Consider the following 24,872-nt stretch of genomic DNA (forward strand, 5'->3'; position numbering starts at 1 on the left):
TTTTTTTTTCTTTTCAAAAGTATCATTTAGTGACAAAATGAATGTCAAATAAATGCTGAACTATTACATATTTTCATTATAGTCTAGCAACTAAATTAAATTGAATTGGATTAGCTGATTGTTTTATTGCACATTGTTTATTTATTTATTTTTAACGTAATTTACGTAATTTCTTACTTTTGTATCCATTTGTTTTGTCTATGCTGTTCTTTGCTTGGCTCTACGTTCTGAGAATGATCGCATAGCCCCGCCCCTAATTGGAGGTAAATCGCAGATTTCTAAAACCACGCCTTACGCACGCTCACGGGTCCCTTAAGAAAAGTTTACTACGACACTGAACAGAGCACATAACTGTGTTTAAAACAGGACTAAAGAAGCGTGAAGAGTTATGGAAGACTGAGCTTTCATTATCCCAGCACCATTTCAGCACGATGCCTGTCAACCGCATGTAACTTCAACCACATCCAAGAAGTGGGAGGAGCCGCTAAAATCAACTGTTCATATCTTATCATAAGAAGAAACCAGCGCCCATAAACAGCCGCTCTTAAAGACGAAGTTCACAGATTCAGCCAGCCCAGTCCAGCTAACAGCGACACGATGGGGGATTTGATCTCAACTCATCTCGATGAGGGCAAACGGGAGGTTATTACAGGTAATTGATGCTATCACTGTGCATTATTAAAAGCGAAACGTTGTGTGTTGTTATGTGAAATATGCTGTTGCGAAAGAATAGGGTTGCAATGTTAAACTGCAACAGACTGTTGTTTTAAGTTGTAAGACTGGGGTTTTGGTTTAAATAGTTTACATTCCAGTCCAAAAGGAAATTTGTGGGATAATGAATTTGGTGCTGTTCCCATTTAACAGAGACTTGGTTGCTACGTGGCACAGTGTTTCCTGTTATAGTTTTGGAAAACACAATGCATAAACAGTTACTTCATGTGTGATAGGAGGATACATTTCACACAGTGTGTGCCAAATAAACGTGGAAGAAAGCCATGTAGTAGTTAGATCAGATATACTAAACTATTGTCTGAATGACAGCCCAACAATTGATGGTCTTTTTAGACAAACTTTTCATTTTAAATAAAATATTTTTATTAATGCATTTTAAACTCAAGTGGCCTGCACTTTTTAAAGCTGTGGTGAGGTGTGTTTGAGATGAAACTGGTTTCAGAAAATGGCTAGATAAATCACTTGGAGAGGATTACCTAGCAGATGATATTTTCAAACTAAACTCCACTTAATACATTTTAACAAAACTTTAACAAATTCTCCAATTCCTATTCTTCAATTAGTGGATGAAATCCCATTTGTGAGTGGCATAAGACATCTGTTAACTTCCCATCTTTACTGTTTTTCCAAGTTTTAAGAAATTTTGCCATCAATCATTCAGAAATGGAATCTCTGGAATTCTTGAAGAGTTTAACAGCCGTGTGTCAGGAAATGTCATACTCTGTTTGGATAACTTTTGAATGCCTGTTTATGTTCACTTTTTTAGTTTGTGCTTATAAGCTGTTCAAAATGGTCATCATTTACATGCTTGACCAGATGAGCGTAATTTCATCAGGTTTCTGTAAAATTGGTCTGTTAGAATCGGTGGTCTGCAATGTAAAAAATTCCTTGTTGCACTTAAATTTTTAAGTTTAATCAACTTGAATTTACGATTAATTTTTAATTTTTTCTTGACTAGTGAGAAGTTGCTAGTTATTTCAACTAAATTTATATCAAAAATTTTAAGTTTTAAAATTAAAAATTAAAGTGCAATTTTTACAGTGTGCTGGTTTAGATAATTATATGATATGATTAGGCTATCAGCTATGATCTTTAGTTATTTAAAAGTTTAATTAAACTTTAAAGTCATCTGGGGGTATATCTACAACCTTTCCCCCCCATAGTCAATAACCTTTTTCATGTACAGTAATCTGGAGATTGAATGAAGTCATCAACTAAAAAAAAAAATGGGTGGGGAATAGACTGACCTCAGCACTTCCTGTCATAAACAATCCACTTTTTCTTAAATGGTGTTTTTAAGTTGGATTTGAATGCGTGTAATTTTAGGCGTTTTATGTTTGATTAAACATATTTTCGGCACAAAGCTTTTATGTTGTGGGTGGATATGAAGTTTTGCATGCATTAGTTAAAGCCCCCACACCATCGTTTTAGTAGTAATAAGGGGGAGGAAGAGGGGGTTGATGCAGGAAATGCTTGACTGGAATGTTTGCCCTGTGGTGGGCTGTTTCTGGAGTAGTGGAACACTAATAATGTATCCATACAAGTACCTCAGTATAAAGCTTTATGTGCATGTGTGAGTAGCCCTTTGAATGTTCCTAATGTTCCAGACTATTCCAAGTGAGCAATTCTTAGTCATCCACAGAACGGACTGAATTTTAGACCAAAATGGCCTCTAGAGTTGGTCTGTTGAAATCATTGAGTTTTATGGAGTATGCTAATGACATGGGAATCGGACAGTTGAGTAAGGCATTGTCACTGTGTAATGTGGTTTCATAATCAGTCGCTGTTTCTATGTAGTGTTTTCCATGAGTAAAGTAAGATTTACTCAATGTTGGACTCAGCACCAATGAGGCTCTCAGGACAATTAAAACAAATGAAAAGCACAGCATGTTTAAGACATGCTTCACTAAGCCACAGACCATCAGATAACATGCCAGTTAGAGGTGTTTCGTCTTGTGTCATCCCTTATTTTTCTTTGAAAAAAGCACTCAACAATTTCAATAAATAACGTTACATTTCTTCTTGTCAGATTGATATCGGTTGAATTTTATCCCTGCCAGTTTTCCATGGATTTCAATGCTGCATAGACTAGAGCTTAAAGCAGGGTTCCCACAGGTCCTTGAAATCCTTGAAAGTTTGTGAATCTGGGGGAAATAAGTTAAGGCCCTGGGAAGTTTTTGAAAATATACATACATAGATACAGGTCATTAAAAGTGCTTGAATCTATTTTATGCAAGAAGTTTTCTGGAAAAAAAATCCATATTATTCCCTGTGTAGTGTAGGATAATATCAGAAAAATTCTAGACTTTTTAAGCACACGTGCTGAACTGTTCGCATTAAATGCTTATATATATTCTGTATGCGAATTTTGATTCATACCAAAATGCTTTTTTGCATAGTTGTGTTTCACACATGAAAAAGTCTTTGGTTACGTGTGTAACTTTTGTTCCCTGAGAAGGGAACGAGACCCTGCGTATCCCTTGCCATACTTCCTGCGTCCCTATAACTCTTTTCAGATAGCGATATACTTTCTGGCTCCTGCGTCACCCTGTCTTTGTCGTTAAGCCTCACCATTGGTTGAATTTGATATACACATTTAGAGGCACTTACCCCTGGAAGCGTCTCAAAAAGAACTGTAACAATGTATCTTTAAAAGTAACACAATGTAACCTTGCTCTCACTTGAAATGTGTCCCCACATTTAATCCTTGAATTTGAAGGTATTGGACCTGGAAAGTCCTTGAAAGGTCCTTACATTTGAAGTTAACTAAGGTGTGGGAACCCTGTTAAAGCTTGATTTTGATGCAAAATCCATTCATTTAGAAGTGTTAAAGGGATAGTTCACCCCAAAATTAAAGTAATCATTTACTCAACCTAAGTTTCCCTATTCTGTTGAGTACAAAAGAAGATATTTTGATAAATAATGGTAAGCACACAGTTGACAGTACCCAATGATTATGGAAATCAATGGGTACCATCAACTGTGTGCTTACAGTCATTTATCAAAATTTTATTTTTATAAGATACACAGAACCCCATACAGGTTTAAACTATGAGGATGAGTAAATTATTACAGAATTTTAATTTTCCCTTTAATGAAATGTTTTGTAAGCTTAATGAGAAGCATGCAATTTTAAACATTGAAAAAATAGCTGATGTCAAACCATTGAAGTATTAATAATTTAAATGCACACCTGAGGTGCTTGCATGGGCATTAAGTTTGTTATTCCACATGTAAATACACGTACATGGCACCACAAGACATTTCTAAGGTTTGAAGACCTAAAATGTCTTTCAAACAGATTTATATCTCGACACAGCCCAAGCTGCCAGTAATACTTTGTGTCAGTAAAAGAGCGTGGTAAGGTGAAACTGGTGTAGTCAACAGACCTGGAACTACTGCATTGCTTTGTACTAAAATGCATTAACCAATAGAAATAAAGAATTTTGCAGCGCTGCTCTTCTTTAAAGGACCAAGCAAGACCAAGATCAAAGAGCTGTGGGATTTCCTGCTGTGAGCTCTTCAAAGTGCATTAACTAGACAAGCGTAAATGAATCCAGAAGAGTTTTGTTGTGCTCTCTCTCTTTCCCCTGACCCAAAGAGCCTGGCAGCCAAAACCTGTGTCAAATTAGTCTCTCAGATTCCTCAATTTGTTTTACGACCCCAAGATCAGCTGTTAGCATGCAAGGGAAAAGACCTAAGACATGCATAATATTGCCAAAATCCATTTTGGAAATTAGCATGATTGTGTGGAACAGTTCCTGTATGATACATACAAATATTTTATATACATATTTCAGCCCTTGTTGTCATATTGGGTAATGAATTGGCAGCAGTTTTCAGTGTGATCCCTTTGAGTTTTAAAGTGACCACTGTGAAAAATCTAACTTGATTTTATATAGCTTATAATGAAATTAAGGAGAAGCAAGGAGTGGCATCCAGCTCCAAAGTATCACATGAGACTGATTCAGCATGTGACTCATAACAAGACAAAACTCACACACAAACTCTGTCATGCCTGTAATGTTTACGGCTTGTTCTCGTGTGGTCTCCTTATCAGTTCCAGGATCTAAGCTCACAAATTTCTCTCCGAGACCCTCACCCTGTCCGCTCGCTGATTCCTGTGAAACTTCCCTTCTCTCTTTAACAAACCCCTCAGCCTGTTCTCTGACCCATATGTGGTTGTCATGAAGTTCTTATTAGGGGTCAAGCCACGAAGTGGCGTAGACACCTATTGTATCTGTTAGTTTTCTTATTATTATTCATCCTAGTTCTTCCGCCATTGAAGTCAATGGCAGCCCATAGAACCGTACGTAGGAAAGTTATGTAATTTGGCACACATGTAGAGGACGGTCTAAGAAATTACTATAGCAACATTGGTGTGTCTAACTCAAACCCTCTAGCGCCACCAACAGTCCAAAAATCCACTTATGTTCATGCTCATAACTTCTGACCCGTGAGTCCTAGACACTAAATTCTTGTTTCCTCTGAATCCTTGGCTCATGATGATTCAATGGCACACATTGATGTCATTTGTGTCATGCACATCTTTCCGCCATTTTGAATTTTCCGTAAAACCTACTTTTTCGAACTCCTCCTAGAGCGTTTGTCCGATTTGCATGTCCCTTGGTATGGAGCATCTAGAGACACCCCAGACAAAAAGTTATCAAAAGCTTTTTGATAGACCAATGCGTTCTCGTATACAGTGACACCATATAAGGCGGCGAGCACGCCAAAACGGACGTGAGGCCGTATCTTCGCTAAACTTTTGTGTATCGACACAAAACTTGGTATATGTCATTACAGTCATGACCTGAGGGTGCCTGCAACATTTCGTCACAGCGCCACCTAGTGGTCACGAGATTCGAAAAATGCTTCTTTTTGCTTATAACTACTTCAAACTTGAGTCTAAAATCATGAAGGTGGTCTTGTTAGATTCCTTGAGGCATGCCGAGTCAAACGATAACTAACCGTTTTCGGTCGGCCATTTTGGGTGTCGGCCATTTTGAATTTTCTCATTAAGTTCAGTATTTCACAAACAGAATGACGTATCGCTACGAAATTTGTCATGGTTCATCAGTGACATGTTCTGAGCACACCTATAAATCTTTAGGACAGCACCACCTAGTGGTCAGGATATGTAAAGACATTGTTTAAAATCTTTATAGCCTTTGATTCATTTGCCACACTGAAATGAGACTTCACTCTATTGATTCCTTGGCTCGTGCTGAGTCCGACTGTACCAAATATGTCAAAGTCAAACCTACTTCCTGTCGGCCATTTTGAATTATATTGAACACCTACTTTTTCAACTCCTCCTAGAGCGCTTGTTTGATTGGCTTGATTTTTGGTACGCATCATCTAGAGACACTCTAGACAAAAAGTTATCAAAAGCTTTTTGGTAGACCTAACCGTTGTCCTATAACGCATCAAAGAATGCAAGGGCGAGCACGCCAAAATGTGTTTGAGCCTGTATCTTCGCAAAACTTTTGCGTATTAATATGAGACTTGGTATATGTCATAACAGTGATGACCTGAGGGTGCATGCACCATTTCGTCAAACTGCCCCCTACTGGTCACGAGATATAAAAAAATGTCTATTTTTGCTTATAACTACTGCAAACTTGAATGTAAAATTATGAGAGTGGTCTTGTTAGATTTCGTGAGGCATGCCGAGTCAAACGATACCAAATGGTTTTTGGTCAGCCATTTAGTGTGTCGGCCATTTTGAATTTTTTCTTTAAGTTCAAGTATTTCAGAAACGCAATTGCGTATTGTTATGAAACTTGGTATGGTTCATCAGCAACATGTTCTGAAAGGACTTGTAAACTTTTCGGTGCCCCCTAGTGGTCAAGAGATTTGAAGCTATATCTCTGAATCTCTTTATCGTATTTACACCAAATTTGGTGGGTGTCATCACAATCAAGACCTGAGTCACAATCTATTGTTTTGGTCAGTGCCTCCTAGTGGTCAAATCATTTAAGGCTATATCTCCGTATCGCTTTATCGTATTTACACTAAATTTGGTATGTGACATCACAGTCATGACCTGAGGCACCATCCATTGTTTCGGCACAGCGCCACCTAGTGATCTCAAGATAAAAAATTATATTTTTTCATAAAACTAATGCAAACTTAGATCTTAAATCATGACAGTCATCACGTATGAATCATTTTTTGCCATGTTTGGCTTGACCCCGGTATCGCTGCTTGCAGCTATATTTGTTGTTGTTATCATCATCATCATGAAACCTCCAGGAAACATTAAATTCTCATCAAAGCAGAGCTCGACAGGCAACCAATAAATCAAGCAGATAAATAAATTCAAATTTGTCACAGAGAGGAAAGTATATTTATTTTAATAGAATAAACAGTATAGCAGTGGTTCTCAAACTTTTTCAGTGTGCGGCCCCCATTGTGTATGGTGCATTCCTTCGCGGCCCCCCCAAAGAAAATTTATGACAAAAACAGTTCTGAAACTTCACATTTTAATTAAACAAAACATTCAATTATACAAAGTAGTGCTGCCTTATTTTTTAGGTTTAATTTCACAGAATTCATGATAAATTTATGTATTTTATAATATGCCATAAAACTGGGGCCCCCCTGGCACCATCTCGCGCCCCCCCCCCCCCCAGTTTGAGAACCACTGCAGTATAGGACTGCATGCCGATTAATCACAACTAATCGTTTGCAGAATTACAGAAGTGTGTGTGTGCGTGCGTGCGTGCGTGCGCGTGTGTGTAGTGTAATAATTTTGTGTATACACACACACACACACACACACACACACACACACACACACATATACTTAAAATATAAATATATTTATTTCTATTTATTTTTAGTAATTATTATACACAGTACATACACAATATGATGTAAACAAAAACTTTTATTCTGCAAACGATAAGTTGCGATTAATCGTCATGCAGCCCTAATCAAAATGCACTTTGTTGGTTTGAAAAATGTCTAGCCAGGAAATAGGATCAGTTCACAGATTCATAAAAAGTTCATTTCGGATCCTCCTCTAATCTCACTGTCTGACTTATATGTATTACTGAGCTTTTTGTCTTATTTGTGTTGAAATAGTTACAGCAAAAAGCTTTCTTTTTCTAGGGCTTGTGATGAAACTTTTGGATTGTGAAATTTTGTGTGTATGTAATGTCTTGGCATGGGAGTGGAGCATTGTAAGATTTGTCAAAGGATGTTTGTTTAAGATGAATTACTATATCAGTGTGCAAACCATGAATCGGTAAACAACCCAGCCCCTGTCGGCTGTTCCCACCATCTTCGTCTCTATAAGAAATCAGACAGCTCATACAAGGATTTAAGTCAAAATAGGTGTGTCTTAAATTTCATTTTAATTGTACTTTACTGTAATTTATTATACCGGGTAATGATTATAGTAATCATTGGCTTTATTATTTCATTGTGATGAAAAATCAAAAGTTACCCCCCTCCAATAAGACACTTTGAGGTACTTTAAAATTGTGCTTAACCCTGGGTTAACTTTTATAATCCCAGGTTAAGGTCATTTATTTTAACCATGTACGTTTCACATGTGTTATTTAAAAGGGTGTTTGATCTTTTAATAAGCTTTAAAACGGGTAGTTATCCAAACCTCTTGGGTGTGGTAATAAATATGCAAATATAGGACAGTATGAAGTATGAACGAGACATGGAACAGGATATGCCAGCCTGATCTCATGAGAATTTGTACCTATTTTACTAGTTATAAGCTGCTACTTGCGAATTTGTGCAAGTGAATCAATAACATACCAAAAACAATAACGAAATCCCACCCTAACCCTACCTTTTAAAGGGACACTCTACTTTTTTTGAAAATATGCTCATTTTCCAGCTCCTCTAGAGTTAAACATTTGATTCTTACTGTTTTGAAATCCATTTAGCTGATCTCTGGGTCTGGCGCTAGCTCTTTTAGCACAGCTTAGCATAATCCATTGAATCTGATTAGACCATTAGCATTGCGCTAAAAAATAACCAAAGAGTTTGAATATTTGTCCTATTTAAAACTTGACTCTTCTGTAGTTACATTGTGTACTAAGACCGACAGAAAATTAAAAGTTGTGATTTTCTAGGAAGATATGGCTAGAAACTATACTCTGGCGTAATAATCAAGGACTTTGATGCTGTAACATGCCTACAGAAGTTACAATGATATTACACAACAGCCGAAAATAGTCCCCTAGCTTTCAATGGCAGGAAAGTAGAAAATCGCAACTTTTAATTTTCTGTCGATCCTAGTACACGATGCAACCACAGAAGAGTCAAGTTTTAAATGGGAAAAATATTGAAACTCTTTGATTATTTTTTTGCGCGATGCTTATGGTCTAATCAGATTCAATGGATTGTGCTCAGCTATGCTAAAAGTGATACTGCCAGACCTGGAGATCAGCTGAATGGATTCCAAAACTGTAAAAATCAAATGTGTAACTCTAGGGGAGCTGAAAAATTTGCATATTATTTCAAACAAAGTGGAGTGTCCCTTTAAGCCCAGCAGCCTCACTGGGGCAAAATCAATTTGTATAAAATTTTACGAATTAGCCACCTCATAAAATAAATACAAAACTGCCATGAGAAGATAGCGTTGGATAAGCAAGGATCAAGGGTTTAAAATGACACCGTTAACAACGTTAAATGTAAAAAGCCTTTTTTAAAACCTCAGTGTGAATTAGGCCCAGCCTCCCTGTCTCTGTCTTCACATTCTTGTCTGTTAAGTAGTGCACGACTGCCTAATGTATTTAGCAGTTCATTTAATATTTTGGCTTTATGGGGCAAATGTGATGGATTGCTTAATGATTTACCCCGACCAGCTTTTAGAGCTTCAGAGACATTTCATTATTGCAGCGAAGATCATACCGATTCAATGAGGGAATGTTTAGGGTATTCCTGTGGGCGTCTGACTTTGGCAGACTATAATACTGCATACCCCAGGTCTGTTTATGATGTGCTGTGATGGGGAACTATGGTCCTGTTAATGCTCAGCATTTGGCTTTGGTCTTGTTTTGTTTCTCCCTGCACTTGAATTAAACTTAAATGTCTTTATGCACCATAAGAAAAAGAACTCCTTATTCTGACTGACTCCTAATTTCAATGGGTGTGCCACTTTTAATAACTTAAGAAATACGCCATTTCTTAATACCAAGTTTGGACTTGTGTCCTTGGTGGTTTGGACTTGGCAAGTTTGAGTCAGGAATATGAACACCCATGGATGCTAGGGTGAATTAGATTACTTGATGTGTTTACTCAGTTACTGTATTTGCAATGCTGGTTTATTTGAATCTTTTATGTTAAATGTTTATTACAATAAAACGAAATAGCATGACATAAAACGCAGCCATGCTTCATGTGCATTCTCTTATTAGTATAATGATGTTTAAAAAACATAATTTTTGCCCAAGCAAACTAATACATTTTCAAACTACTGATGAATCCATGAAAAAAGGTGCGGAGCAAGTACACATCCAGAGATTTTTGAAGTCCCACTGTGGGGATAATTTGCATATTCATAGATCCGCATATATTAAATGAGGCGCAAGGGTGTAAATTAAAGGCGGGTGCATGATTTTTAAAAAACACTTTGGAAAAGTGAGTCGGGCCGAGTACCAAAACACACTTGTAGCCAATCAGCAGTAAGGGGCATGTCAGCTAACCGACATCTTTGCCTGGGTTGCTTATGTGTGGGGCGGGTCTATCAAAAGAAGGTTCAGATACTATTGGGGTAGGGGCATGTTTGTTTAGGTGATTTCAAATATCAACATTGATTTGGTTTACATGCACAGTCTTACGGCAATTATGCTTAATAAACTGATAATACGTAGTAGGGATGCTCCGATCGATCGGCCGCAGATCGGTATCGGCCGATAACGGCATTAAATGACTCGATCGGTCCTCGTTAAATTTGCAGATCTCGTGAACCGATCTTTCTGTTTACTTTTGTCATCATATGGCTCCTCATTGCGGCTGCAGTTAGAGACCATTTTTACACAGTGAGAGCATTTTTATAACCCGTGGCTCATGAGCGACGTGTAGATTTGCATTTCTCTCTTTGCCTTTACAGAGATATGTGTATTTTCTATGAGGACGCGGTCCGGTCCTAACAGCGCGTCCCGTCTTCACATCCCCATCAAACAGTGTATACAACACATCGCGGACAATTGCATCCTCATATCAAAAGTTTATTATTTGCATGCGTTTTTAAGTTTTGAGCATTTAAACTTACATTTTCCTCACAGCTGCTCTTGTCTGCGTTCAGACGCCGCGCCCACACACAGCTGCCTGTCATCAGTGCACGTGAACGAGCGATCTCTCTGTCAAGTCTTAAAGCTGCAGTAACCTAATTCATCTCTCAATAAAATCACTCTCTGCTCTTCACTAAAGAACTGTTGTACTTCATACGAATGCATGTATATTTAATTCATACAGTAAAGACTGTGAAGTGTTTTATTTTCACTTGTTTTTACAGATATAAGCCTTTTTAAAGGCATATTAAATTTCTCTTTGCAGAAGAAATATTTGTTGTGCTAATTTATTTAATTCTATATTAAAACAATAATATACCTAATTACTGCAAGTAATATAACAAAGGCAACATCTGTGGTATTACTTTATCTAGAATTTTTTTTTTAAAGTTACAGTCATCAAAGAGCTTGCATATCAGCTTGAAAAATCGGTATCAGCATTGGTATCGGCCGATCACGAAGACAACAAATCGGTGATCGGTATCGGCCTGCAAAAATCCTGATCGGAGCATCCCTAATACGTAGGGTCACGTAAACACGTAAAACAGTTTTCTTTTATTGGAGAAAGCCCATAAACGCCGTAAGCAAAAAACGATCGGTACAGGTAGTTTTTTTTGCTCATTCCCCCGGTTTTGCGTGGCATATAAACACCTTAACCGGCTTTCTCAGGGTTTTGTCCATGTGCGCGTGAAGGATAGATGTCACACGTGGAAATAAGTGCAAAGTAATGCATAAAAGTCTCCACTCAACTGAAGCAGATGGCAGACAAACTGCGAAAATAAATAAAATAGATAAAATAGCTGATGTCATATTTACAGGTTCTGCAGACACGAGAAGAGATACAACAGTATAGATCAGGGGTCACCAATCCTGGTCCTGAAGGGCCGGTGTTTAGCTCCGACCCTAATCAAACACACCTGAAGCACCTGAATTGGCCGCTTTGATTAGGGTTGGAGAGCTAAACTCTGCAGCGACACCGGCCCTCCAGGACCAGGATTGGTGACCCTGCCCTGGTATAGACAGATATGCCGTCGGCTTTTTGAACAACTATATTACGTACTATAGGGGGTGACGTCACTATCTGCGAGAAACCTGACAATTCTCCAAGTCCCATGTAAACGCAGTTGTCTGCATTGCCGGTTTATTGATTTGCATGTAAACATGCTCATTGGCTTTCAGAGATCATGCACCCCGCCTTTTAAGCTGTTTAAAAGCATGAAGAAATTATTACTGTGACAGGTAAAACTACATATGCTATTATGATGTTCAAAGATGCGTTTTAAATTATACAATTCTTGACTACAGGGAGACTTAACTGTATTTGCTCAACGTGAACTTTGAATTGGAACAGTTCTTGGGCAAAAACTAATGACACTTCAGGTCCACAACGAATGCATATAGGGTCAGTTTCTATATAGCACTATATAGTAATGGTTGTTAATGTGCAGTTGATGTCACTGACCTCTTCCTTCTTATGATGTCAGTGGCATTTTATTCGTGTGTGGCTTTCTTTGAACATCTCAGTGATTCATTTTCCTTGAGTCTTTCTACTTTGAAAGCATCTTCACATATAAGCAAACAGATTGGAATGTATTTTTTTCTTTGTTAGTCTTGTTTCTTTGTAACCGTAAAAGCCTTTAAAACTTTACAACAAGCACTTATTTGGAAAACCTCCCGGTAGAAAGTGGTTGAGATTTCCCATGTTCCTTTGCTATCTGCGTCGTTGATCTACTCTCACGTTCATGTGAAGGACAAAGCGGCATAAACCAAACATTACAATCTCCTCTTCTGATCAGATACATGGAGCACAATGTGAATTGTTGTTAATGTTTAATTCTCATCGACTCCTTTCATAGCACAGCTGCATACAGTAGGGTTGCAACAAGGGTTAACTTTTGCCTTGCTTAACATTTGCCAGTGTTATATTTACTGTATATTGTAATGTCATAATTGCATTTTAAATTGTTTATTCTCAGTAGCTATTTATTATTTATTTGAGTGTGTTTACTGTAAACACTTCGTTTTTACTATTAGAATAAATTATAAATTATGATAAATATATTTACATAGATGCTGTCACTAAATGTAATGTAATATGCCTACTTAGTTTCCTCTCTAACTTTAAGCTGAATTGTGTAAGATCGATTTATTGGTTGTTTGTCTGTCAGCACGTACAGGGGAGCTGATGGGAGAGTTTGGTCGGCTGTATGAGCAGCAGTACCCTGTGGCTCTCTTCAATAAGATGCGCTATGACATTGAGGGTGGAGGCGGCCCGCAGCCACAGCTTCTTCACAGAAAGGTAAAATTGTCTTGTTTATTTCTCAGTTTTGTAATGCTGTCATTCAAGCAAAATAAGAAGAATTAAACAATGGGAATTTCTCAGTAGCGCTGAATCGGCTTAGTGTTGTTGCATTTGTTTACCCACTGGGGGTTTACGGAGATATACAGTACATGAAGTTTTCCTGTAGCATGTGTGCATTATATGTCCAAAAAAAAAAAAAAAATTGGGCAATTTGTTTTAAAGGATTAGTCAATTTTCATAAAAAATCCAGATAATTTACTCACCATCATGTCATCCAAAATGTTGATGTCTTTCTTTGTTCAGTCGAGAAGAAATGTTTTGTTTTTTGAGGAAAACAATCCCAAATGAGGCATAAGGGTCTTATCTAGCCAAACGATTGTCATTTTTGACAAGAAAATTAAAAATATGCACTTTTAAACCACAACTTCTCTTCTTCCTCCAGCTGTGTGATGAGCCAGCGCGACCTCACGTGATTGCATAGTGACGTCGAAAGGTCACATGTTACATATATGAAACGCAGATTTGCGGACCATTTTAAACAATAAACTGACACAAAGACATTAATTAGTATCATTCCACATACAACAACGTTGGAACGGTCCTCTTTCTCCACACTTGTAAACACGGGGGCGTAGTTTCGCATACATTATCCGTGACCTCTTGACATGATGACGTATTGCGTGAGGTCGCGCTGGCGCATCACAGAACCAGAGATAGACGAGAAGTTGTGGTTTAAAAGTGCATATTTTTTATTTTTATCGTTTCGCTAGATAACACCCTTATGCCTCGTTTGAAACTATTTGGAGTCCTTTGAAACTCCGTTGAAAAAAGTGTTAAGTGTTACGTGTTGTTGTCCATTAAAGTCCATTAAAATGAGAAAAATCCTGGAATGTTTTCCTCAAAAACCATAATTTCCTCTCGACTGAACAAAGAAAGACATCAACATTTTGGATGACATGGTGGTGAGTAAATTATCTGGATTTTTTTTAAAGAAAATCCTTTAAATATGTATTTTTACAGTTCTCTCTATAGTGCAGTCTTTACACAGAACCTTTACAGATACACAGTTTACATACATTACTTCATGCCATGTCCATGTACAGTACTGTGTATGTGCACAGGAATGTATATCTGTATGTCTTTTTGATAATGGACCGTGACAGAGTCTTGCACGAACGCTGGGTGGGTGGGTTAAATAAACACAATTTAAATACCTCAGGTCATAACTTCCAGTCATGTCTCTATATGTATAATTAGACACCAGATTCTCAGTAAACATTGGTGAATAGCAATACTTTTAACCTGGAGCATGTGCTAAATTGATGTCAGATTTCAGTTCTTGTTTGTGTTTGTTGTTTTCTAGATGGCTCTTCAGAATAAGTCCATCTTCTCAGGAGCTTTGTTCCAGTACTTGGAAGAAAACAAAAAATGGCGAAATCGTTTTCTTTTTATTCCTGACACCTACAATATCAACTATTTTGAAAACAAACAGGTAATGAGCTTTCCCTACTTCTCATATTTTTGTTAATTATAATATATACATATAATTTGTGATAAGAAAAAATTTAGTGCATTAGAAAATGCAAAGTATGGGCATTTTTACAAGATGTAATATAAGTCTCAGTTGTGCCTAGAAAGTGTCTGTGAAGTTTCATCTCAAAATATCACACAGATCATTTGTTATAGCTTGTCCAAAATTCCTCTATTTGGACGAGAGCAAAAATGTGCTGTTTTCATGTGTGTACATTTATGGTGCTTTTCCATTGCATAGTACCCCACGGTTTGGTTTGGTTTGGGTCAGGTCGGGTCAGCTCACCTCACGTTGGTGTGGTTAGCTTTTCCATTGAGTTTAGTAACACTTCGGAGTGAGAGTTTAGGAACTTACAGTAAAGCACAGATGACAACAGGTTTGCTCGAAACAGCACAAGCTTGCATGAAGGTAAAGCTAATCTTTTACATTTATAGCGATAACGCTGGTAGTGACGATTCTCTCAGACCAATCAGTGATCTACAGTGTTTTCGTATCACGTTTTGGTATCAGCTCCGCTCGCTTGGAACTGAGGTGGTACTAAAAAAGCATTGGGTACTACATACTGCACCTAGTGGAAAACCCCCAAAAGTAAGCTGACCCGACCCAAACCAAACCGTGGGGTACTGTGCAATGGAAAGCATCACATTTAAATGCAAATGAGCTACTGCTTTCTGTTAAAAATGGCTCTGATTTCTTTGAATCCAGTCTGGGACAATAGTATAAACACATTTTGTCACATTAGTGCTACAGTGTGCAATGTGCTGTGGGCGGGGCTTTATCAGTGTGATCTCACATTAGCAAGAGAATCAAAACCGCATGTCTAATAAGACTGCTTTGGTTTAATGGGGATTTAAAGAGAAGTGGGTGGATTTTGTTCATTGTAGGGTGGTTGTGTTCACACACTGCCAACACGCATTTATGTCCAAACACCTTTTGACGTAATGACATAAGCAGATTTTTTCACAGGCAGTGTCACATTTGTTAAAGATTGAAATAAAAGTGACTGAAATCAAATGTGGATGCTCCTAATCTCAGAATTAGATCATGAGACTTTAAGCTGGATTTCACAAGGTCACAAATGGTCTTGTGAACCCCATTATATATCAGCATTATATCTACCACCCCGACACATTGGTTTACTATTACTGTTCACATATACATTTTTAGCCTTGCAGAAATTCTTGAATCTGTGCTGCCATGTCTCTTTTTTCTATAATGTCTTTATATCTTTTTGATTTAGGCTCATGACCGAGGTCTGCATCCTAAAGGCACAATAAACTGTGCTGGCTACAGAGTCCTGACCTCTATGGAAGAATATATGGAGCTTCTAAACACCAGCTTACCAGGTCGGTCTACATTTATATTTAAAATAAACAGTGAGAGGAAGTTAATATATTATGTCAATATGTTGACGAAACAAAATGAATCAGATTTTGTGCATTTTACAATGGTTGTTGAACAGGCCAGTGATTAAAATGGTTTTAAAGCAGAAATGTAAATTCATAGTTGTGTTTAAACTACATGTACTTGCATGATTTTCAGTAAATCTTTCTTATAGTTTGAGCTGTCACATTCCTTACTGGTATCGTTGGTGCTACAAACTGTGTAAAAGTTAAACTTTCAACTTTTTGTCATGATAAAAACAGGTAATGCTAGTAAAGATGGGATTTTGAACTTTAGACAGACCATGTCAATAAGCAGTGTATAAATCTTGTTGTCAGTAATGTTTAAGTCTATGGTTAATTTTATGTGGCTATGCTTTATATTTTATTGTATGCTGCCTGCCTGTCAAGGTTTTATTCTATTATCAGTGTCTTATTTTAACCATTTTTTTTTTAAACAAAAGATTGTCATTTCAACATTCACACAGTGATTAACTTGTATTGAGTTGAGACTTGGAATTTTCCAAGGAGTGGGGGAGATGGGTTAAGCCTGGGCCTCAGATAAGAAGTGATGAAGTACCGTAGGAAAGATGGAAATGGGAAAATGAGAAAGGATCATGAGAAATTGAGAAGGGTCTGCGGTAAACTCTCTGGAGATCTTCTCATTAGGCCATTTTTAAGCAAATATTCAATCGTCAAGTCATTTAACATTTACGCTTATGTTTTCCAGGAGTCAAAGCTAAAGTTGACAGTTCTCCATTCCTGAAATGTACCACACAGTTTCCCATCATCCTCTGGCACCCTTATGCACGTCACTATTATTTTTGCGTGGTGACTGAGAAGGAGCAGCAGAAATGGACCGCTGTCTTTCAGGATTGTGTCCGGCACACCAACAATGGTGAGTCTTTGGTTTAGGTGCATTTAGCAGTAACTTTTATCCAATGTGACTTACACACTTGCCTAAGATCTGAACCCATGACCCTTGTGTTGTAATTCCCATGCTTTACTAGTTTATCTATAGGAATACCTGCAAGTTCAATGACATTCATACCAGGTGCACAATAAAGCATACAGCCTGAGATATCCTAGTTCCCGCCTTCCTTCTGCTGCTTGTCATTTTATGCGTGACTCATACTTGATCATCTGCTTTTATTCTGTTTATTGTTGTCAAGAAAACCAGCTTTCAGACCTGCTTGATAAACGTATGTGTTATTTTTAAAGACATCTATTTATCTAAGAGGAAACTCGAGCGGAACGTTTGGCACGGTTGGCGGTATTCATTTGTCCTGTTTGATAATAGAAAGAATTTTAGCGCTCAAGGCTGTAAAAAGACTCTCGGGTGAGGTCATTGAGAAAGCTGGAGATGTGCAGTCATATTTTGAGCTCTGACTGTTTATTCTATAGAGATGTTGAGTGTTAGTCATGCATGGCTCGCCAAGCTTTAATTTATTTTTTGACTGGATGTAACTTTTTCTACTTTGCAATAAAATCAGTGTGGCTTTCATGACAAAAATAGCTAAAACCACTGCTATAGAGCTTTTATAACTTCATAAAGTACAGCAGTGGCTCTCAAACTGGGGGAAGTGAGATGGGTACCAGTTTTATGACATTTTATCAAATACATTTATTTATCATAAATTCTGGTAATCAAACCTCAGAAAAATTAGGCTATTAACCAACAGCCTTACATATAATTAAATATGTTTTTTGGGAGGGTGCAAAGGGGGCGCATGCATGCAGAAAAGTCTGAGAATCTCTTTCTGTGTGTATGTACAGGACAGTTAGTTAAAGTGTAGTTTGAACAAATGACTTGTTTGTCTAGTCTGAGAATTTTCCTTGACAAGAATCAGAGAATGCACAAATAGTTCTGCTCGATATACTCTCATATAAACTTCTTGCTCAATAATTTGCTCCTGTATAAATGCAGTTGTTGCACCATGCCCAGGGCAACCAGAAGTCTCATTTTTGCTGTGAGAGTTTTATAAAGGTACTGCTTTTGACATGCCGCATAATCAAGAGTGCACTTGTTTGTTTAAAAGGTGCGAAAAGTTATTTTGGTTACTTCACCTGCTTGGCAGACTCTCAAGGTATAGTAACCGCAGACCTGTTTTGCTTGACACCAGGGACATAAGGTGGCACAGTCTGGGAACTTTGCCTTGGATGATAAGAGGGTCCCACAAAGGTCCTCTAATGCAGTGTTCTTCTACCCTGGTCCTCAAGGACCCCCTTCCAGAATATTTTAGATGTCTCCTTAATAAACATACCTGATTTAAATCGTTAGCTTGTTAGGGAGACGTTCTGAAAGAGGCTGATTAGTTGGTTCAGATATTTTAAATAAGGAGACATCTAAAACTTTCTGGAAGGGGGTCCTTGATGACCAGGGTTGAAGAACACTGCTCTAAGGTATAGCTTACTCATTGCCCTCCATCCCTACAAAAATTGTCTATGCCCACTGAATTTTTGCAATTAACCTATTGATGTTAGAGTAAGAAGAGGTGAGTGGCACTATGAAGGTTGGGTTAAAGGTTCTCTCATAGACCTCTCATGTTGGTATGTAGTCCAGATTCCAGAGTGGTCACAGCTGGAGCTGTCAACTTGTAATTTCATTTTGGATGGGAGGCTGCCGAGAGGGAATGCACACTTGCGGCAAGGGCAGTAATGTACCCTGGGGATAAAGTTGGGCCAGTGTGTGTACTTGCCAGCTGAATCTCTGCTGTGTGTCGTATGTAATGTATGCAAGCACATCTGCAGACCTCTTTCATAAATAAGGAATGGTTTGGTTCTGTGCTGTCCGTTAGCTGTCTTTTTTCCACGTACCGTACATTTTTGTAGCTCTAGATTTCACTTTCTTCCTGAAACGCACAGATTTGGCCTGAATACTCCTTACCATGTTTGAAAGATTCTGTCGCAATGCTAAAAGGATTTAACTTACAGGCTGTGAGTCCAAGCAGAGGAATTATGATAATGTCGGTCTTATCTACATCACTAATCCCAGGAAGTAAACTGTTGCCTACAATCTGTGTGTTTGTTGTAGTCCAAGGAAAGAGATTTACGTTGGAGATGATAAACGCGTCATAGTTTACTTTGGGGATTGTACCTTTTGCATACCGTTAACATGTACAAACACACACTTACACATGAAAGGAAATGTAAAATCGTGAATCGGACCATTGGTGCTCTTTAACACTGATCTGATTCATTGGTTTTAATGTTGTTTTTGTTGTAGGTATGTACTTGATCATAATGTTGAAGAAACTCAACATTTATTAAAGTGGGCATAGATTCATAAATCAACTGCTGATTTAATCGCCAGTCCCTTTTCCCTGTTATAATCCATTTTGCCTGAGTGACACATAAGATCCCAGGCTTTGTGCCTGATCAGTCTTGCATGTTTATTAAAGTTAGGTTTAGTGGCGGAAAGATGAAAGCAACCCGTCATCTGCCTGGCAGGCACCATGTGGGACACCTTTCTGCAGAATAACACTTATTTACATTTATGCGTTTGGCAGGCGTTTTTATCCAAAGCAGCTTATAGTGCATTACAAAGTATATATTGAATCAGAATGTGTATTCCCTGTTGGGCTGCTAAAGCAATCGTCTACCACTGAGGTGCACATCTATTTATTTATATTTATTATAGAATGTAATTACTGTAATTGTTAAAGGGATAGTACATGAATGTGTGAGCCATAACCATGTCTTGTGGTAGCATTGTGACAATTTAGTGTTAGTTTACAATTCCTCTACAGTTCTCGCTCTTCTCACCACGATGAGCTAAATGTAACTTAATATATTTAGTACGCAGAAGAATTTGCTTGGAACAGCCCATCTGTATCCCAAAAAGTGTCAGAACCCAAGGCTGGAGGAACAAGCTGGGATTGTGTTATTCTTTGACCTGATTCCCAGAGGAGTAAACCCAAGCATGCATGAACACAGCTAGATCAGGGCTTGACCCTGACAAGTCTCAGCATGTTTTTGGAAGTGCATAATTGCATGCAAAATGCTAAAAACTGCTTAAAATGTATGATTATCTTTGGGAGCAACCAGAGCTAGAAAAAATAGTTTTCAAACAGGTTTTCAGAATACTTCCTTCCCGCTATTTGTTGGACAGACTGGTTGGGAGGTTTTTAATTCATGCGTATTTACCATAAATACTACACATTGCTGCAAGTCTTCTGGTGGTAAAGCTGCAGTTTTGTTCAGGCGTGCTGTCCTAAGCAATCTGTTTAGACTGGTTGCTCAATAAAGTCTTTTATATGACTACAGTTTATTTAACCATGTTTGTTCCTCTGATCTTCTCTGTGTGGTTTTGGTTCAGGTCAAAGAAACGTTTATGTCTTTAGCTATAAAGAACAATTCAACATCAAATACTGTATGAAGGTAGCAATCCTGCAAATCCTGTATAGTGCTTCACAACCATAAATGAGGGGCCTTATTTTAACGATCTAAGCGCACAGCGCAACGTCTAAATGAGCGTGTCCGAATCCACTTTTGCTAATTTAACGACAGGAAAAATGGTTTGTGCGCCGAGCGCATGGTCGAAAAGGGTTGGTCCTATTTTTTTAATGAGTAATGGGTGTGTTTTGGGCATAACGTCATATATAACCAATGAGAGTCTCAGCTCTCATCCCCTTTAAAAGCCAGTTGGGCTGGCGCTATGTCTAATCCCTATTTAGATGACGGACTTTGTAAACTGAAAAACTAGGTGGAGGAAGAAGATCCCCAGTTTAAGATTAATGTTAAATAATTGTTATTTTTTTAAACCTTTAAACCCTGTTTTCTTTTAGTCATGAAAGTAAAAAAGCAGGCTTTTAATTGCTTTAAATGTATGGATATCCAATATTATCAAAGAATAATTTACAACTATGTAAGAAAAGGTTTGTACTCTAAAAATACTTTATTTGTAACAAACAGGAGGAGATAAAGAATTTACAAACGGCTCTCCGCACGTTTCAGCACTTGGACAGCGTCATGAGTTTTTTATTAAGCATTACTTAAAAATGTTTCTCATCTCACAATATCCACAGGTACAGAGTCATCATATACAATAAATCTGTGAGGTAGCATTAAAAAAAAAACATTTAAAAACAGATGCATTTATTTAAAGCAAAGCATTTATTTACTTACCAGGCTGCAGGTGAAGCAGCTCTTCTAACGTCTAATAATTTGTCCTCATTTATGTCCAAGAGACTCAATAATAATCTTTTACATTCAATCCTTTAATCTTTCATATTTAAAAGCATTTTTGTGTTGCTGGGCATCCATGTATGTGATAAGCAAACCCGCGTTGTCGTCCCGTTTATATGCGCATATTACTAATGCGCTCTTTAAATAACAAAAAACATATTATAAAATGGTTAGTTCCAATCCTTGATTCTGATTGGTCAATAGGTGTGCTTTATTCACGATAAAACACTGCTATGACCGCTTTACCCAACGGTTCTATTTAATATCACTGCACCCTTAGCAACACCCTTAGCAACACATAAACATATAATGAGACAAAGTCTGAGAACAGTTTGTTGTTTTTATTAGAGCTTTCATGTTGTTGTTCGCAGTCAGGGACTATTTTTCTAGCGGAAGGAATGCTTTTATTGATTTAACTTCATGAAAGTTGCACTAATATTTTTTTTACTTTAATATTGTGTGGTAACCGTTTTATAAAAGCAATAAGGTACTTGAGGCAAGTGCTGTATCGTGAATAAGTAACGGCTGAAGGGGTTGCAGGCATTCCGCTTCGCGTCGTGCCTAACAACGCCCTTCAGCCGTTACTTATTCACGATACAGCACAGCCTCTCGTACCTTATTGCTTACTTGCACCATATTTAGTCTATTTTAGTTGCCTCAAAATAGCAACGCGCCAACAATGCGCCTGAACACACCTCGTTTTCAGACCAAAACGCCCATGGGCGCAAATGCATTTGCTATTTAAACAACGTGGCGCTAAATGTGAAAATGATAATTGCGCAGAGTGGAAACTTGCAAAAGACACTTGCGTCGCGCATTGCGCGGGGTGTAAGATATCTAAGTGGCTAGTCTGCGACTCAAGTCCCAAAGAGCTAAATGTATTGGTACTGTATATGCCGACGTGTGTCATCTTGCGATAGGGTTTTATCAAGCAGCTTAAAGGAAAACACCACAGTTTTTCAATGTTATACTATGTTCTTACCTCAACTTAATACAAACCTATCTTTTTTCAATGCGTGCACTTTTAAACTTTGTACAGTGCCTCATGAATGTGTTAGGATTTAGCCAAGCCCCATTGCTACCATACTTACTCATGTAACTACTCGTGTAACAGTCTTTAAATAAGGAAAACATGGAAGCGTTTGGTGGGTTCTAAATTGATCCCTGTTTGGATCCCTAAGGAATGAATGGGGCTAGGCGAAATGCTAACACATTCACGACTTGATGTACAAAGATTAAGTGCGCCCATTGAAAAAAGATGAGTATGTATTAATTCGTCTAAGTTCAGGTAGGAGCATAGTAAAATATTGAAAAACAGTGGTGTTTTCCTTTAACAGGTTTACGGGTATGTTTTTTAAAGAAACCCAGGTCGTTTAAAACCTCCTTTACTGTCCAGATAATCCAGATATTTGAATGCATATTGATTATCACTTTGAAGTTCCCAGAGTGACAAGCTTGAGAAAATAGCTTGAATAATTTAAATTCCTGAGCACTGAAACTTGAGTATTTACATAAACAAGCATGAAACAAAAATGTTTCTACATGGTGTTATCTGAGCATCATGTTGTGCAAGGTGTTTAACTGCTCATTGGTGTCATAGTAAAATTATGGCAGATAATTTTTCACAAAACACCCTGATTTCATCTTCTTCTTTTTTTAGACTGACTTAAAATCAGTTGTCCGTTGAGTGATGCCATGCTAGAATAAGCCACCCGTAACACTGGTTTGCCTATTATCTCAGGTTCAGCCCACATGTTCATAAACACGCCTGCCCATGTGTGCGTGAACTCACATAGACTCGTGCTGTGCTGGACTTCTGCCAGGGCTCCTTCAGACCCCACACCCACCCAGCCGCTCCAACTTCCTCTCTTTGTAAGAGTTCAAGTTCTCTGTCACACAGATGTACATGAGGTTGAGGTACTCAAGGCTGTGATATGGAACATGTTATTGTTATTAATCCTCACATATGGACTACATGTTTCAGGTTGGCAAAGCATGTTTAGAAACGGGTAAGATTATCTCGCCCATACGACAGCTTGAATGCGGTCTGTATGAACAAATAACGAAACTCAAGCCCTTTTTATTTTTAAGATACTGTAGCAGTGATGGTTGTAACCATAGTGACAGTGACTAAAAATGACTCAAGTGGGTTATCTTGAAAAGCTGTGAGTAACATCAGGACCATCCAAAAAAATGTCGGATGCATTTACATGGAACGGTTGAATATCATATCTAGTTATACATAATCTATGCTCATATGTTCAAACCAACTCTTTCTATACCCTTGAGCTAAAATGTTTAAACGAGTTCAGTTGTGTCAGTCCCAAATTATTAAGGGAGTGGCTTCAGTAACAGTGCTGTGTTGGAGTTTGTAACCGAACTGTGTGTCCGTTTAACCGTATTTTGCTCTATACAATACTGACTGTGCTCTGCAGCTGTGTGAACATAGCCAGAGATTTGCATTGCAGCTTGTACATCATTGTTTACAAATGCCAGCGACTAGCTAGACTCTTGTTTAGTCTCTGATTCACAAATCAGCAGGTTTATTTCTGCATGACACTTCAATTGTTGCTAAGGTGGTGTTTAGGGTGTTACCATTGCAACTGATGAGACCGTGCTTCCTTTTGAGGGTGACTCAAGCGCAGATTTAAGTGTACTGTGGTTTAATGGTACAAATGTAGTGTGTGTAATCATGACCCTTTCTTTATTTATGTCACTGGTTTTTCACTTCTGTAAATGTAGAGGAACTGTACAATGTTATGATGTCATGTTTTAAAAAATAAAAGACCACACACATTACATGGTGCTTGCCTCTTAGTAACATGGTAAATAAACAAACATTGCTCATTGGTCATGTTGTCATGTTTTTTTTTATTGGGCAGGACTTTCTGAGGAGTGTAAAGTTCAGACCCCCGCGTTCACAGACGCGGTACGACTCTATCGGCAGGCTCATGGTCAATATGGAACCTGGGACATGATGTGTGGTACACCTCCACAGGTAAAACGCACAACGTGCACATCCCTTTGTGATTCATTTTTGTATTTAAAAAATCTGGAGTCATAGAGGTCATACAGTAAATGGTTTGGGTTACAATAGTATGCAGAAAAAGGTCAAACCTACTATATTGTTTCATAGGAAGTGACCTTTTTTAAACCGTGTTGTCCCTGTGGGGTTTTATTCTGTGTGTGGCGTCAGGTGAAAAAAAGAGACGCTTTTTTTCTTTTTTTAAATTATACTTTTCTGTTTGGTCTGCTTTTTGCCCAATTTATTATATTGTGGTGATGTAGTGACTAGTTAACTGTCTTTTTATGTACTTTAAAAATACCTATGTGCGCAATCTCATATATCCCCGGCTAAACAATTTAGGTTATACAGGGTTATTTTTCTTAGCCTGTGATATAATACAGTAATAAAAGTGCTGTGTGCCCTTGGATGACATTACAATAACTAGTTGAATGATATATGATCTAGC

The 24,872-nt window shown here is 37.9% G+C and overlaps 1 protein-coding gene across 1 annotated transcript in view; it reads left to right on the forward strand.

Annotated features, from left to right (window-relative positions):
• The first annotated feature begins 297 nt into the window (after positions 1 to 297).
• The window catches only part of niban2b (niban apoptosis regulator 2b), a 34,120-nt gene continuing 9,545 nt past the window's right edge, over positions 298 to 24,872 (forward strand). Inside the window, exons 1-6 of the mRNA XM_073861168.1 lie at positions 298 to 652; positions 13,166 to 13,296; positions 14,663 to 14,791; positions 16,071 to 16,176; positions 16,943 to 17,110; positions 24,282 to 24,397. Coding sequence (XP_073717269.1) covers positions 598 to 652; positions 13,166 to 13,296; positions 14,663 to 14,791; positions 16,071 to 16,176; positions 16,943 to 17,110; positions 24,282 to 24,397 — 705 coding nt within the window. The 5' untranslated portion in view covers positions 298 to 597. The remainder of the gene's footprint in view (positions 653 to 13,165; positions 13,297 to 14,662; positions 14,792 to 16,070; positions 16,177 to 16,942; positions 17,111 to 24,281; positions 24,398 to 24,872) is intronic.

This window comes from Misgurnus anguillicaudatus, chromosome 22 (genome assembly GCF_027580225.2).
Source record: "Misgurnus anguillicaudatus chromosome 22, ASM2758022v2, whole genome shotgun sequence".
NCBI lineage: Eukaryota > Metazoa > Chordata > Actinopteri > Cypriniformes > Cobitidae > Misgurnus > Misgurnus anguillicaudatus.